At 43.1% G+C, this 17,281-nt stretch overlaps 1 protein-coding gene across 1 annotated transcript in view; it reads left to right on the top strand.

Annotated features, from left to right (window-relative positions):
• The window catches only part of LOC134451392 (inactive N-acetylated-alpha-linked acidic dipeptidase-like protein 2), a 303,318-nt gene that overhangs the window by 99,730 nt on the left and 186,307 nt on the right, over positions 1–17,281 (top strand). Inside the window, exon 3 of the mRNA XM_063201830.1 lies at positions 12,481–12,748. Within this exon, the coding sequence (XP_063057900.1) occupies positions 12,481–12,748 (268 nt within the window). The remainder of the gene's footprint in view (positions 1–12,480; positions 12,749–17,281) is intronic.

Raw genomic sequence — 17,281 nt, 5'->3', positions numbered from 1 at the left:
GTTTCTGAAATCATTTCAGAGAGATTGAGAAGGTTGTGTGTCTGAAGATACAGTAGCCTAACCGATACACTGTCTGCAAGCGCTTAAAAGGCTGCGTCCTTTTCAATGGAATAACTTACTCGAGCCAATCCCAGTTCACAGCTAGAGGAAAAGTAATGTCTTTTCGAAACAAAATATCTCACGAGGTATTCTTTCAACAAAACCTGATTGGGTTTATCAGTGCCGCGGTCATTCACAGATCCATCAGTGGGGATAGCCACAGTAGTCGACCTGCTAGTGCTACTGTAGGGCACCGCTTCCTTGTCGGCACGGCTGTAATGGTCCACGGAGATAGTTCAGGCTTCTAACATGTCATGTCGTGGGTTATCCAAAGTTACCAATGTTGGAGTTTTAAAACATTTACGCATAGTGGTATCCATATTCAGGAAAGCACAAAACTTTCATGTCTGCTTGCAATCCTCCTTCCCCACCACGTCAAATTTTGGAGTTGGTAATCTACTCGTCATCTTAATGGACATCCACAACATCGGGCCAACTGGCGTTGATGCATAAAAAAGATTATCAGCTTCGTAAGTGCATTTGTCTTTGATTAAGTATCTTCCCTTTCCTCCGTTTGGTAACACTACCAGGGTATTGGCGCTTCATTTTGATAATTTTGCAACTTTATCACAACTGAGCTTGACTCAACTTTCCTCTACTTCCTCTCGCAAAAGGAACACGTTCGCGATGCCACATGCTGCACAAATATGCGCAGGCAGCGCAGCAGAGCACAACCACACTGATTGCATTGTAATTGGCAATGCGCTTATTTGTGCCGCGCCGACTTGCACAAGTTTGTCACCGTGAACGTTGTTTTGGATATTCGTCTGGCGCACATGGCATAGATGGAATATACCATGTTCACGCGAAAGGGAGGGGGTGTGCATGTAATCTATATTTATTTGTGTTTTATTATGCTGTTTATTTTGTTTCTGACGTACAGAAATAAATATTTATGAACGCAGTATGTGCATTACTGACCAAAGCGCCCTAACTACCAACTGTAGGCCTATGGGAAGTTTGGGGGGGTCCTCTGGGGGCCCCTACATTTGGCGGGGCCTAAGGCGGTTGCCTAGGTACGCCTCAATTAAGAACCGCCACTGTCTCTAGGCCATAATCATAATTATGATGAAATACAGGAAGAAGACACATATGAACTTGAAAATTGTAGGAATCATGCGCATGAATTACCAAAAATTAAACAATCATACCGTCTGCATTTCAAACGAACATTCTACTGCGACAGACAAGCTACCGGTATGTTGTTGAAAGAGTGGTCAGATTTGGTGGGTAGCTTTGTCTAGTCATGGAGACGCATTTGATAGATGCAGGATATGATCATTTTGTACCTGACCAAAGATTCTTTAAGCTTAATTCTAACATTCTGCATGTAGATTGTCTCTGACCTGACCAGACAAAGCTTGGAAGAGCAAAGTTACAGAACCTTATTATTAAGAGTGCAATATGTTGGATTGAGGCCAAAACTTGTACCGAAGTGAAACAAATATATACTGTATATATATTTACAAAATGTGTTTTTTTTTGGCTGGAAGTAGTAAAACAAATCTGAGTGTTCTGGCTGTAATCTATCTAAATCACAATATCAATTAAAAATGTTTCAGTTTATCTTCTGTGTCATATCGGAACCATTGCAGAGGAACTTGCCATGTGTTACACCCCCAGTACCCCAAAGACACAGTGCCAACGGTGGTTAGGTATGTTGAGAAAATGCGTCAGACAGTATTCTCATTAGAGCATTTGTTCATTACGTGGTGCTCATAAGCATGCGATTCTGATCTTTTTTCCTCCTCTCCAAATGATATCTATATTTCTATATTGGTCCCTGTAACAGATGGCACCAGGCTTGTTTACTGCCATTTTGGAGTCCCCAAGGCTAAACTTGGTAGCAGCCAGGAAAAAACAGCATCCGTGTATTTATGTATATGAGTGTCCCCGAGAGAAAGAACAAAAATGGATGCATGTGCAAATGTGATTAAATGTGACTCTTTTGTATGTGTGTGTGTGCGTGTCTGCGTGTGTGCGCGCGTGTGTGCATGTGTGTGCATGTGTGTGCACGTGTGCACGTGCGTGCTGTGTGTGTGCGTGCATGTATATATGGGTATATATGATGACCCATATGTGCATATGCACAGCCTCTTCTTCATGGTGTGTCCATGTTTCCATACGTCCCTGTGTGCGTGCGTGCGTGCGTGCTTGCGTGCCTGCGTACGTGTGTGAAAAAGAGTCATTCTTTCGCCGGGCTTCTCGAGGAGGAGACATCAATCAGCCAAGCAAGCTGTTGGGAGTGGCACCCTGCAGTGTTGCGCAGTGGCCCGGGTCCTGTGAATCACCCCGACTTTTTGAGAGCCCCGGTGCATAATGAACACCCAACACCCCCCGCCCAGCAGCGTAACCTCCCCTTCCCCCATCCCACCCCCACCCCCACCCTTCTGACTGTCAGCGAGTGGCGGTGTCTTTATGGCCAGCAGTCCCCCCCCCTCCTCTTGTCCCCTCTGGGTCTCCCCTCCCGTTGTCCCCCCTCCAACGCGGCTGACAGTTCCGGTGATGAAATCCCACTGACTCGACACATCATCGGCAAGCACGGCACCTGAAGGGGTGTCTTCAAGTGCAGTGTGGTGTACAGTATGGTGCAACGATGCTGCAAATCCCACTCTCTCCTGCTACACTGTGCTCCAGCTTCTGGATGTGCTATCTGCTATTGCATTATTGTCTCTTACCTTTTTCAAATGAACTTCATTATTTATTGGTGACCTCATCTAAAATGCTTTATTTCTACTACCATGATTGCTTTATTACTTCTTAATGCAGAGGTAAAAGGTGATTTTAATTTTATATTTCTGTATTTTTTTTTTTCCAACATAGGGCAACTCCAAAAGGTCTTTAATGTTTTTGAGAGAAACGATTCACATACCATTGGTGGCCAGTATCATTCCAAAGAGCATTCTCAATTGTATTCTTTTCCCAGGGAGATAACAATTAACTACACGTTTGTACCAAAGACAAAAAAACATCAATTAGTCAACAGTTCTTTCTGGTTTGATTTTCAACACGTGACATTTAAATGTTAAAACCTTCACATCATTAACATAAAAGACAAAGTGTAATCAAAGCTTGACTATTCAAGTGTTTCTCTTCTGTGTTTCGTAGAGCAGTCCTGGTTGATTAAGGTCATACTTCCTGAGATAGGAGGAAGAATCAGGCGGCCTGGCCATGCGTGGCATCTCTTTAATTAGATTATGGAGGCGACCATGCATAGCCGAGAGGGACACTCTTGAGAACCCCATGCGTGGTGTGTGCTCTCCTATCTTGGTGTGTGTGTGTGTGTGTGTGTGTGTGTGTGTGTGTGTGTGTGTGCGTGTGCGTGTGCGTGTGCGCATACGCATGCGTGCGTGCGCACGTGTGTGGGCATGCTCGCATGTGAACCCCATGCGTGGTTCGCTCTCCTATCTTGGTGTGTGTGTGTGTGTGCGTGCGTGCGTGCGTGCATGCGTGCGTGCGTGCGTGCGCGAGTGCCCGTGTGTGCGTGTGTGTGTCCATGTGCGCGTATGTGTATTGCATGTGTCTGCGTGCATGCGGGCACATGTGCGTGCCCACGCTGTGTTTTTGTGTATTTACATGGAATTGTGTGACAGTGCAACATCACACACTTGTAATCGTTCTGCAGCAAGGCTAATCAAGAGAAGAGACGGAGTATTCAGAAACCCATCTCGTTCCCTGTATAGTGCATTAAAAGCAGGGTGACCCATATTGCCCTACAAAGCAAAAAGGCAGTAACTGCATTGCTGTTTTAGATGAGTTACTATGACTTTAATGCCATATATATCAAAGTGTAAAGTAAAATAAAATGATTGATTTTCAAAAAAGGTGGTAATATAAAGTAACAAAACTGTCACATGCCAAAAGCATCCCAAAAAACACTTACACTAGATTGCAGTATCATTTTAAAGTCAACTGACTCAGTTTTGAGCTCTGCGCAGTTACTGCCTTTTTGCTTTGTAGGGCAGCATAGCTATACCCCATAACATCTACGCTAGCTGAATATTGGCAGAAGAATGGCTTTTGTGGGTATGGAGAGGACTCTGCTGAACACACAAACAGTGGGCAGAGCCTTTTCATTCCCTGACTTTGGCAGACACATGAAGCCTGTTGTACTGTAATCAGTAGACCACACAGCCCATTCATGGAATAAGCATGTTAACTCCAAAGTCAACAGCTCTCTAATTAGCCTAATGATAATTAGTCCCGCGTAAACCCATCAGAGCTTTTCCGTGGTGGTGCCATTTTACTGTATAGTCGGGCATTTTGAAAGAATATTGTCGTCTTGGCCTTTTGTGGAGTTTGTGGAGCTATTTATAGATCACATCCCTGGTAGGATTTTGGCTATGGATTTCTCTACAGTACATGGGATTGCTGTGGACTCGTCAGATATTCATCATTAGCGCTGCAAAATACACAGTATATTTTATCGAAGAACTTTGGAGGAATGAAAAGTCACAGACTTTACTGGAGCTGGTGAACTTCAGCTTGACCTTCAGTACCAATACTAGTTCCAGATATTCTCATAGCCTAGATAGTCTACTTGGACCTTTTTCCACCAACCCGTGCTTGGATTAAAAACCTCCTCAGGAAAAAAAAACTCCAAAATCTGTAACACGGGTAATCATCCACCTGTAATGGTTCTCCATAGGACTGTGTGCTAAGCCATCTACCATCCACACAGCCTTGACTTCTCTCCCACACATCCCCAGCAACACTACCATGAACACCAATCTGGTGGTCCTCCTCACAAAGGATGATGATGAAGCTGCCTAGAGAGATGAGGTCCACTGGCTGGCTGAATGGAGCAATATTAAGAATGCCCTGTGGAGGTCTGTGGAGGAGGAAAAAGTCAAGGATTTGTGTCATTATTCTTTTCTCAGGCTACCTTTCCTTTCACCGTTTTCAATTTCAGCTAGAAGCAATCAAAAATATTTCTCTTCATGAAGGTTGTCCATGTCATTTTTACTACACAGGATATAATCAACGGTGAACAACAATACACATAATTATCAGAACTGTGAAAAAAAACATGATGTTCTATATTATTTTCTTTATTTATAGTCTAGGCAGGATTTCTGAAAAGGTGCCTATTTAAGGTCCTGAAGGCAAATCATGTTAATTTTCGGCATACAACTGATTTAGGGGTATTCAAGGGTGCTGAATCTAAATCTGCCGTATGCCGGACGCAAAAATGTACCGAAATGCCTCAAACGGGCAAAATCCAATATGGCTGCCGCCACCGTGTTCAAATCCTGCAATCACTTTTCTTTTGGACTAAATAAGGGATGAATTTGAAAATAGCACTTATTTTTATGTTTTCAGACATGGGGAAAGCCATTATGTCATCAGATTTAAGCCCAGATTGGAGGAAAATGCTTATGTCATTGGCTGGCAGCCATTTTAAAAGCAGAGAGCCTCATATTGTCAGCGATTTTTAACATTTTTACTAATCTTTAAAGATTCACAGAAAAAATGCTCTTTGTCTCTGTGAACACAAATACTACAGAAAACAGCACTGAACTGTCTACTTTCACTTGAAAGAAGAAGTTTGTATTTACCTTTTTCCATTCTCTAGTTATGGGCAGTAGAACATGAGATGACACCACAAAAAAACACTGATTTTTGACCCCAAAATACTGCACTTCTCACTGCCCATATTTTTGATTCAAGGACATATTGTCTTTGATAGTGTTCATGTTTGATATATAACATTTCAGGGGGTTTGAAGGGTGCTTAATGCCTTTAATTCCCATAGTACATCAAAATGAAGGAATCCAATATGGCCGCCGTCACCAGTCTACAGTGTACATTTCTTTGATTACACAAGGTAAACGCTTTAGTACATTATGTAGCATTAGGTTTTCATACAAGGAGAATTCATTTCCATACTCAGATTTAAGATAGATATCAAAGGAAATTATTTTAGTGTAGACTGAATTCATGTTTGCAACATTTCCATAAATTGACCATTTGTATTTAAATCTCTCCCTATTTCAATTACACTTTTAATGCATTATACCATGAAAAATGTTTCCACCTCAAACCACCTAACAATGTTTCCACACCTCTTCACCCATAAACAATAAATGCACACAAGAGTCTGAATGTCCCTAAATCAAATATTTTTAAATATTATCCTTTGTACAATGGGAATTACTTCATGTTTGCCGGTTTAATTGCTGTGCTCAGATCACTGTATATCTAGGCCTATAAAGGGGATCAAGAGGCAGACTGATGTGAATAATATAGAATAGAATAGAATAGAATAGAATAGAATAGATTAGATTAGATTAGAATAGAATAGAATAGAGTGAACAGATAAGGGAGTGGCATTGTGTGTGTGTGTGTGTGTGTGTGTGTGTGTGTGTGTGTGTGTGTGTGTGTGTGTGTGTGTGTGTGTGTGTGTGTGTGTGTGTGTGTGTGTAGACAAAGGACATACTCAGGCTGGTATTGCACATCAGTCATCCAAAGTTATTGCATAGATTGTCTTGCTTAATGTACATATTTCAGCTGAGATGGCCACTCTGTGACAATTATAACCATTAATTACTAGGCTGGCCTTTGTTCTGTAGTACGGCAAGAATTCAGCTCAACACATTGCACTGTATCAATTATTGCACAACAACCGGAGGATGGAAGGAGATCAGTGGAAGAAGAGATTGTAATGAACAGTCAGACAGTCCACGTGTGTGAAATGTGGTTTTAGTCTTTGGTCCTTACTTTGATGATACATTTGTAGTGCCAATGATACATCTGTAGAGACCCAAGAAGTCAGAACCAGGATAATGTACAAGACAATGTTTTAGCTCTGTTGAGACAGTGGGAGGTTCAGAGAGGGCTAGGTCTATTCTCGATATAGGTGTGCCTCCTGAAGGCAGCAATGATCTCTTTGGTTTTCTTTTCATTCAGAGCTAGAGGAATTTGTCTCTGTCTCTGTACACCAGGCTGCCACCTTCAGTCCCTTTTGCTGGCCATACTGCAGTCATGGATGGATAGACTTTAGATGGGGGGCTTAGCATGCAGTCATGTGGGGATCCAGCCCTGCTGAACAGGGGAGCAGGAGGAAAAGAGAGTCTGTCTGTTCTCTTCTGTTGGTAGAATTGTGCAAGTATAGACTTTAAACTGGCCTAGTTAAAATATACTGGAATGTACATCTGCAGTGTATCAATAACGGTGCTCAGCTGGAGAGAGAGAGCCAAGGGCAGGCAGAAGAGCAAGTGGTAGTTTTAAGGTGCCTAGGCACAGAAATGGGCACCTCCCTGTCTTTCTCACAGCACATGAACACAATATTCAAAAATGGACTGCTAATTAACCCATTTTTTCCTAAGCCCTTTTTGGGAAAGGGTAGCCGGTGTTCTGACAAACGGTCCTACATTGTAATTCTATCCTACGGTAGGATATTCTGTCAGACATGTCTGTTAAACGGTCCTACATCGCCAAAGATAGACGTCACACATGTTTGTTCAACAACTTATCCTAATTTTTCCGACCATTTCCTTCCCGCTTCCTGCAATCGCGTCAGATCAAACAATCGCCAGACCATGAATACGAAATGAAATGGTAGTAGGGATGGTCAGGACCAGGCTACATTTCTATGCCTAGGTACCTAAAAACTACCACTTGCTCTACTGTCCTTGGCTGTTGATGTCTTGTGTCGGGGGTGTCTGTGTCAGAGATATGTGCCACTAAGGTAATGTCATCAGCATACATTAAAAGTCATACTTTCTTTGTGACAGGCTCTGACTGTACCACTAATGATCCTAGCCCTCTGGTGAAGTGGTTAGTGATTGCTTTATTGTTGGACAAATGAATATGCACATACAGTCACCCTCCTCTACTCTAACCAAAATTGTTTACTTGGTATACTAAGTTAACCAATTCCTAATCACCCCTCCTGGAGTTGCTGAATTGCAGCAACTGCTTGACTCCATGTACTCCATGCCACTTCCTGCAGATGCAGTGTTGGATGAGGCAAGCACAAGTTGTGATGTCTTTGTGTGCCTTGAGAATACATGGGTTCTAAATTTTGTTTATAACCTGACTGCGAACCTAGCCACGCACAACTCAGCCTCTGATTGTTGGAAACCGCTGTCTGTCAAAAAAAATAGCTCACGTGGTTGGCTGCCAGTGTCTTGCCCCTCCTCATAACATTGTGTTGATAAACAGTGAGAACCCATGTATAAGTGGCAGATACAGGAGCAGTGGGACTAAAGCCGTGTCCAATACCACCCATCCCACTTCGGTGACTGGCAGGAGGATAGGAAGGGGTATGTGGGCCTGACTCAAAATAGAGATTTGATAATGTGGGGCATTTTATGCAACCATGTGACATCTGAATTAGATAGGACTGATCATTGCAAAACGTCATGTTTTACTTTGCTTTTGTTGCATTTGCAGCAAAAGTGCCATGCAGTGCATGATATTGTGTGTGCTGCCAAATCACTGGAGAGGAGGAGGTTGATAGGCCTAAGTTAATGGTTGGGAATGAGTTAACATATATCAAGTTAATTCCTCACAATAACATAAACTGTTTTGATCCACGTTTCACCTTTCCACCTTTCAAAGATATAATGAACAGCTTATTGACATGAAAGTCAACTGTCACTTGTAAACATGAATTCAACCTATACTGAAATCATGTCCTTTGATGCTAATCTTAAATCTGAGTATGGAGATTAATTTTCCATGTATGACAACGTATAGCTACAATGTAATTAAGAGTCCACCTTGTCTGGTGATGGCGTCCATATTCGATAAATTCATTTTGAGGTAGGCCTATTAAAGAGATTTTTGAGCCTACTACACAGCATATTTGAATATTGGAATTAAGCACCCTTCAAACCCCCTGAAAATGCTGCATATCAAACATGAACACTATCAAAGACACTTTGTCCTTAAAGCAAAAATGTGGGTTGAGACAAGTGCAGTATTATGGGGTCAAAAAATATAGTTTTTTTGTGGTGTCACCCTATGTTCCTGTTGCAATCATGAATTCAGACCACACTGAAATAATTTCCGTTGATATCTATCTTAAATCTGAGTATGGAAATGAATTCTCCCTGTATGAAAACCTAATGCTACAAGAGTTTACCTTGTGTAATCAAAGAAACATACACTGTAGACTGGTGACAGCGGCCATATTGGATTCCTTCATTTTGATGTACTATGGGAATTAAAGGCATTAAGCACCCTTCAAACCCCCTGAAAATGTTGTATATCAAACATGAACACTATCAAAGACAATATGTCCTTAAAGCAAAAATATGGGCAGTGAGAAGTGCAGTATTTTGGGGTCAAAAATCAGTGCTTTTTTGTGGTGTCATCCCATGTTCTACTGCCCATAACTAAAGAATGGAAAAAGGTAGATACAAACTTCTTTTTTCAGGTGAAAGTAGACAGTTCAGTGCTGTTTTCTGTAGTATTTGTGTTCACATCGACAAAGAGCATTTTTTTCTGTGGATCTTGAAAGATTAGTAAAAATGTTAAAAATCGCTGACAATATGAGACTCTCTGATTTTAAAATGGCTGCCAGCCAATGACATAAGCATTTTCTTCCAATCTGAGCTTAAATCTGATGACATAATGGCTTTCCCCATGTCTGAAAACATAAAAATAAGTGCTATTTTCAAATTCATCCCTTATTTAGTCCAAAAGAAAAGTGATTGCAGGATTTTAACACGGTGGCGGCGGCCATATTGGATTTTGGCCGTTTGAGGCATTTCGGTACATTTTTGCGTCCGGCATACGGCAGATTTGGATTCAGCACCCTTGAATACCCCTAAATCAGTTGTATGCCGAAAATTAACATGATTTGCCTTCAGGTGTCAACTTTTTGGAAAAATGACCCTGACTATTAGAAAAAAGGTCAGCGGTGCGAAGGCTCATGAGACTGAACTGAAGGTTTTTGAGTGGAAAGTTTTCCTGAGGTAGACTATCCGAAAGCCTTGACTGTCTCAAGGCTGCACTGACCCAGGAGTTATCTCGCCTCACCCTCATCAGTTTTTGTGCTATGCGCTTCCTGCCACTGCCAGTGTTACCAATAGGCAGACGAGGCCAATTGCCAAGGGCCCCACCAAAACACTCAACAGAGGAGGGACTGCGATAGCGCCTAGCCATGGTAAATGCTGGCAAAATGCCAGACGTCCCCCAAGTTTGTATTTTGCCTGGGATCCCAAAATGAGTAGAACCACCCCTGCGTCCTGCTTCACAATCACCTACTGTAAATGATGTGCTAGTACAAGTCCCAGCTGCCGAGCTTACGCTCTGTGCTGTGCGCCAGCTGTGTTGTGCTGTGCGCATTTTTTTGTGCTCAAGGCTCTCTGTCCCTTTCTTTCTTTCTCTCTTTCTCTCTTTCCCATGTGGCATTTTATCAGTGAAAAAAACCCACATTACTGCTGACTGGACAGATCACCTTACCGTGTGGAACATATGCTGGACCCCTTCCTCGGAGAGCCTTGCATTAGGTGCATAATCAATCATTGCATGTATCAGTGGCTCACGTGTGTGTATCCCTGTTACTATGTTTGCATTAATAATACTGTATCTCTCCTATAAAGCTTAAATAAATAAAATATTTGAACAGTAATGATATTATTATGCTAATAATGGGATATTTTTTATAATTTTATTTCTTATCTTAAGGGTGCAGTCTAATGTTCCACAGTCAGGCATTCAGAGAATGGCTTGCACATTAGGAAGTAGCAGTAGCATTGTAGTATTGTGCTTAGGGTGACCAACCATTCCCACAATTTGTACGTCTACACATTAGGGTACATATTACCCTCAATTATTGTTTTATACTATCTCCATCACATTTTGGAGTACACAGTAACATATTACTTTTTCACATCAAACAGTTCAGTCCACAAAATGTGTTCCATCCACAGTCAAGGCCATTACAGTTTCATCAATAGTCTATCCACAGATTTCATCAGATTCAGTCCAGATGAGTCTACTTGTGATTTCCGCAGCCTCTGATGACCAGGATTTGTGGTGCAGCTAATTCCTGGATAATAGAGGACTATTAAGGCAGAGGTGGCAGAAGTAAAGATAGAAGTAAAAAACAAAATCTTCCATAGTTTCCTTCCAACACAAGTAACTTCACTGAGTAACTGGCCTAGAGTTGCTATGGAGTCATGTACCTGATTCTGTACATATGGGGAGTTTCTTTTTAGGTTTTTAGATTTTTTTTCAGTACAATGTACAATGGAATAACGATGATGGTGTGGTGTGGTGTGGTGTAGTGACCCTAAGTTCCCAGATCACCTCTGCTGAGGACAAGCATAAGGCTACGCAAGTATGGACACCTGTGGCTTTTAGACAAGTTCAGCCTACTCAGTAGTCTATGTGCAATTATGCAATTAAGGTATTATTAAATTCTATATTCGTATATAATTATTCTATACTGTATTCAGGTGTGCTTAATGGCCTGAGTTAGCCTCATGCTTGAATAGTTCTTTTTCATATGACATCAGACACCTTTCAAGGCATACGAAAAAAAGTATGGGTTGCCTAAGTGCCATAGACATACACGTACACGTCACAGATGTACATGCCGTTGCTTTCTTCCGGAAACTAGAAATCATACATATGCAGAGCTGGACAATGCAGCCATTCTATTCACTTTTATGGTTAATAAATTGATTCACCTTTTTTGTGATTTTCTCCTCAGAATGTACCAATGTTTAGGGATACAACATATTTGGGATTTGGAATATGGGAGATGGGTGGCCATGCAGATATTCTTCAGTCCAAAGGAGGGACTAAGCAGAAAAAGCTTGAACAACCACTCCTTTAGTTTCACCTGTCTGGGCTACTTGATGTCAATGGGGGAGAAGACTATATCGTTCAGCTATGGCTATGGAGGACCTACTGAACACATAGAGTCTCATTGAAATGAAGAAATAAAGCCCTACGCAGCATATGGTGTCAAAAGAGGCAGAAAGCATATACAGTACACACCAAAAACACATGCTGCAGGATAAAATGTTACTGTTAGCACAGGACCTCAGGTGTGTGTATGTAAGTTCTACAAGCTGTAGTACACAATGCAGATCTTTTTCAACCCCTAGTTGATGCTCCAGGGTGACATTAAAAATGTATGTGATGAAATGGTTAGAATTATGTCAATTAGGTACTGTGCACGTTACACAACTGTTGCTTAACTCTCTCTCTCTCTCTCTCTCTCTCTCTCTCTCTCTCTCTCTCTCTCTCTCTCTCTCTCTCTCTCTCTCTCTCTCTCTCTCTCTCTCTCTCTCTCTCTCTCTGTCTCTCTCTCTGTCTGTGTCTGTCTCTCTCTCTCTCTGTATGTCTGTCTGTCTGTCTGTCTGTCTGTCTGTCTCTCTCTCCCTCTCTCTCTCTCTCTCTCCCTCCCCACAACAGGAACTTCAGCTCTTGGTCAGAGCAGAGTGAGTTGTTACGGGCGTCTCTACTTCAGCAGAGGTGGCGAGAGCTGGGTTTGAGGGATGTCCAGCTGTCCAATTACACTGTGCTCCTCAGCCACCCTGGCCCCGCCCCCAGCCGCATCCTTGACAAGCTGACCAATCAGTGTTTCCTGCCCAATGGAGAGGGGTGTGACCAAGGGGGCCCTGAGCCAGCAGAGGATCCACTGCCGTCGTTTGCCGCCTACTCTGCTGTGGGAAGTCTGGAGGTAGCATGTTTTTTGTTTTTTTTTGCTTTTTATCGCTTTTTTATTTGAGAGGACAGTTGAGAAAGGGACAGGAAATGGATGAGGAGAGAGATAGGATGGCAAATGACCCGAGCCGGAATCGAACCCGGGTCATCGGTGTAGCAGCCCAGTGCCCTACTGTTAGAGGCACGGAGTGCGTTGCAATATGCGACCTTGCCTCCTCCACTTGCCTCCTCCACTTGCCTCCTCGTACCAGGAAGTAATATGTCATGATGACATCACTGACAACAGCATTCTGAGTGCATCTTAATATGGGACCTTGCCTCCTCCACCTGCCTCCTCCACTTGCTTCTCGTCATGATGACATCACTGACAACAGCATTATATTTCAATATCTTGCAAAAGCTCAATTGTAAAGTCTTTTTCTCATTTGCAATTGGGATGGTGAATGAAAAACAGTCCCTCAAAAGTTGTTGTGGCGAGGCTGACAGCTGGGAAACTTCATCGTTTTCTCCACGGAGGAGGGGCCCGGAGGCGGGACGAGGAGACAAGCACAAGTGGAGGAGGTAAGGTCACATATTGGGATGCACACTATATTTCAATATCTTGCAAAAGCTCAATTTTGAGTCCTTTTCTCATTTGCAATTGGGATGGTGAATGAAAAACAGTCCAACAAAAGTTGTTTTGGCTAGGCTGACAGCTGGGAAACTTTATCGTTTTCTCCACGGAGGAGGGGCCAGGAGGCGGGACGAGGAGACAAGCGCAAGTGGAGGAGGCAAGGTTGCATATTGCAACGCACTCACGGTGGGGTAGGATGTCCTAATACACAATCTGCATAAATGCACACACTAACACACACACTGTAAAAACTTGCCCACACACACATACAGGCACATCAACCCGCCCTCACGCATGCACGCACGCATAAACACACACACACACACACAAATGCACGTACGCACGCATACAGACGCACAAACCTGCACGCATGCATACAAACACACAGACACACACGCACACACACATGCATGTGAGTGCCACAATAACACACACACACACACACACACACACACACACACACACACACACACACACACACACACACACACACACACACACACACATAACACAATCTTCTCGCTTGCGCACGCACTCACACACCCACAGGCAAAGACAATTGTGAGTGTTTTTTTCAATCAGGGTTGTAAGGGAATCTCAGTATTTATGATGTGTCTACACAGACGGCGTCCTCCTCCGTGAAGGTTAATTTAAGCCATTATGCAAGGCAGCCCCGCGTTACACGAGCCCTATGCAATATTCTCCCGCTATTTTTAGAGGTTATGCGTCCTGTCTCCAGAGACGACTGCGAGCGAAGTGTCGAAAGAAGATGTATCGCCCCGTTCTCCCTTCAAGTTAAGACCAGCAACCTAAAGTGATAGCAGAAAAGAAAGTGGGAGCGGGGCTTGAGGTGTGTGTGCGTGTGTGTAGTGTGTGTGTGTGTGTGCTGTGTGTGCTGTGTGTGCTGTGTGTGTGTGTGTGTGTGTGTGTGTGTGTGTGTGTGTGTGTGTGTGTGTGTGTGTGTGTGTGTGTGTGTGTGTGTGTGTGTGTGTGTGTGTGTGAGAGAGTGTGAGTGTGAAAGAGAGCAAAAGAGAGAAGGATACTGAGGAAGGAAAGAAAAAAAAAGTTGCTTCACTCAGAATGCATAGTTGCCAGGAGTTAGTCCTTTGAAGTCTGTCCCCTTGCAGAAGGGTCAAAGTCATCCATCACCGAGCTGTTTTTCATCTGCCTCTGTGTTTGCCGCTTTGAATTAAACACCATTTGCAATATCTAAAAAATCAGTGCCAGTGCAGAGTAGCGAGGGGAAAGCGAAAACAAGAAAACACGGCCATCTTGATGGATGCGTCCAGCGTCCGAGTCCATTCTTTATGTGTCGCGTGAGGGACGCGCTCCAGCCAAAACGTGGCACCCGGGTCAGTGTGTAATTCACCTTTTAGTCTACTTGTCGTCTGAGCGGTCGGTTAAAAATTTAGCGCACGTCGCGTTAAAACGGAATTACTTGTGACATGGCAGGAGACAAATTTTAGATTAACTCGAAGTGGGACAAGCGCAGGGCCGCTGACGACTTTGGTCGGGCCTGGGACAATATCATCTGAAAGCTCCCCTCCCACGCGCACGCACACACACGCACACACGCACACACACACACACACACACACACACACACACACACACACACACACACACACACACACACACACACACACACACACACACACACACACACACACACACACACACACAATGCAATGCAATGCAATGTAAGGGACCAATTCTGGGCCCCCCTCTCTCCCTGGGCCCAGGACAGCTGAACCCTTTGATCCCCCCTGTCAGCTTCCCTTGGGGAAAGCAAAGACAAGGTCATCTGTGTGGTACAACAGGCAGTAAAAACGTGTAGCACCACAGGCAAATTTGTTACCTTAGCTGATTTTTATTTGTAATGGAAATACAGCTCTCATTTAACTAATTCTGGCTTGTCTTCCCAACAGTTTACCCCTAATGCCTTTCTGTAAACTATATGTTTAATATGCTATCCCTGCTTTATTTAAATCAAGGAATGAAATGCCATGAAACCATTTTCCAAATGATTTACGAACATAAATGAGATGAATTTCCCCTAGTGTGATAGTTTAATTAAATCTCATCAAACAAGCAACAGATTCAGAGGTTAAAACTATTTGGTTGTAAATTAGTCGGATACTACTGACAGCGTTATATATGAAGTGAAATTGGCAGGACATTAAGCATGGACTTCATCTTCATTAAAGGAAATTGGAGGGCACTTATGTATGTTAAAACAGCACGGATTATAAAATGTCGGTACCAAATGAGGTTTCATTGTGCAAGGGTAGAAGTGATCTCCACGCTTAACCAGTCCAGTCACCAGTGCAATCACGCAGCCACAGTCAGACACCCTGTCTCATCATCAGGGCAGCCTGAGTGCAGGAGGCATTCAGTTGTGCTCATCAGTTGAAAACAGCAGTGCACAGTTTTCATCTAGACACCCACCAGAGGCATGATGAACACAGACGTGATCTGACTGAGTCACTGGGCAGGACCTATACAAAAGATCGACCATGTCAGCTGGTGAGAAATTCGTGTTTGAATTTGTCACTCTGAACCGAGGCGAATAAATGAAGAGTAACAGGAGCATTCATATAAGCTGTCTGAAAGCTTTGATGGTGGCCTGACATCAGGAGTGCAGACCCCCCCCATAAGTAACTTATACAGTAGTAACGTATTCAAATCTGAACAAATGTACGTATTTCAGACATATTAAGAAAGAGTGACTGTGGTGTCTCCTCCGTTGCTGACCTTGGATCTGCACCGATGACTGACATACTGGCAGGCTGGTTGGGATATACGGTAATGTGCAGTTTTAGTAGCCTTGCTGAAGCCGATTGTTGACTCTGTCAAACAGTCTGGCGAAAGCTAAGAGGAATCCGTGTCCGTAGAGGGTGGGAGATGGTCTGATCTTACTCTGCCATTTAAATTCATTCGAGTTTCGAATTCAAATTAAAACCCATATTGTGCTTTATTAGCATGACTACTACGATATAGTGTCGCAAAAGCATACAAATAACAAAACAAAAGTGTGAATAATGTTACCTTAACCAATCAGTATTGGACTTTGCGGGTGAGTTCTGCGTCACCACTCTCAACTGTTTGCTGATTGGCTAAACAGTGAGCGAACCGAGCTAGGAGGGTTTCACCAGACGATGTGCGGAGTCTAAATCTTTGGGTGGAGTGCATAGGATGGTGTCGCCAGGCTACAATTTTAGGTATGGGATATGTAGAATTGTAAGCAAGTAGGTATTTTGCCTGATCTACGCGTGATGACATTGAAATCTGTATTATCATTCAGCATATTCTCCTACTCTCTCGCTTGTGCATGCACCATTGGGACAGAGTCTTCATCATCTGAATCTTCTTGGCTTATTAATGATCCTCAGTCATTGACAAAAAATTTAACTGTCTTTATCTTGTAGTTCAGGCTTGCACTTCATTTTTTAAATGTCATTTAACCCATTTGAATACATTTGAGCACAGTTAAATGTGGTGTTTAATTGTACCAAGGACCTGTCTTCTTTTGTTCCTCAAAACCGTTCGGGGCTTGTATTTGCATTGGTCCTTCCCTGTTAACTCACCTCACTGTGTAGTTTTCTTTTAATTAAACGGAATATAATTAAAGGAGGTTAATGAATTCTCTCCCCTCCCAAGGTTATTTTAGTGCCACTTAATGTGAAGCAGCCATTCCCTTACAGTGCCGCTTTCCCATATAAAGTCTCGTTCGTGTCTGCGTGTTCCTCCCGCACCTCCATGGGTCCACAAGGGCTTAGCCTGTCTGACAGACAGTCATACTCCCTGGGCTTTCCCTTCCCTCTCCTCTCCTCCCCTTCCGTTCCCTTCCCTAGGGTAGCCAGCTTCATCAGTCACCGTTGGATGCTTCTGCACTTTTATTTTATCCATCTCCTGCGATACACTGTGCTATTACGT

Source organism: Engraulis encrasicolus, chromosome 6 (genome assembly GCF_034702125.1).
Source record: "Engraulis encrasicolus isolate BLACKSEA-1 chromosome 6, IST_EnEncr_1.0, whole genome shotgun sequence".
Lineage (NCBI taxonomy): Eukaryota > Metazoa > Chordata > Actinopteri > Clupeiformes > Engraulidae > Engraulis > Engraulis encrasicolus.
This window is presented reverse-complemented; position numbering and strand designations above follow the sequence as displayed.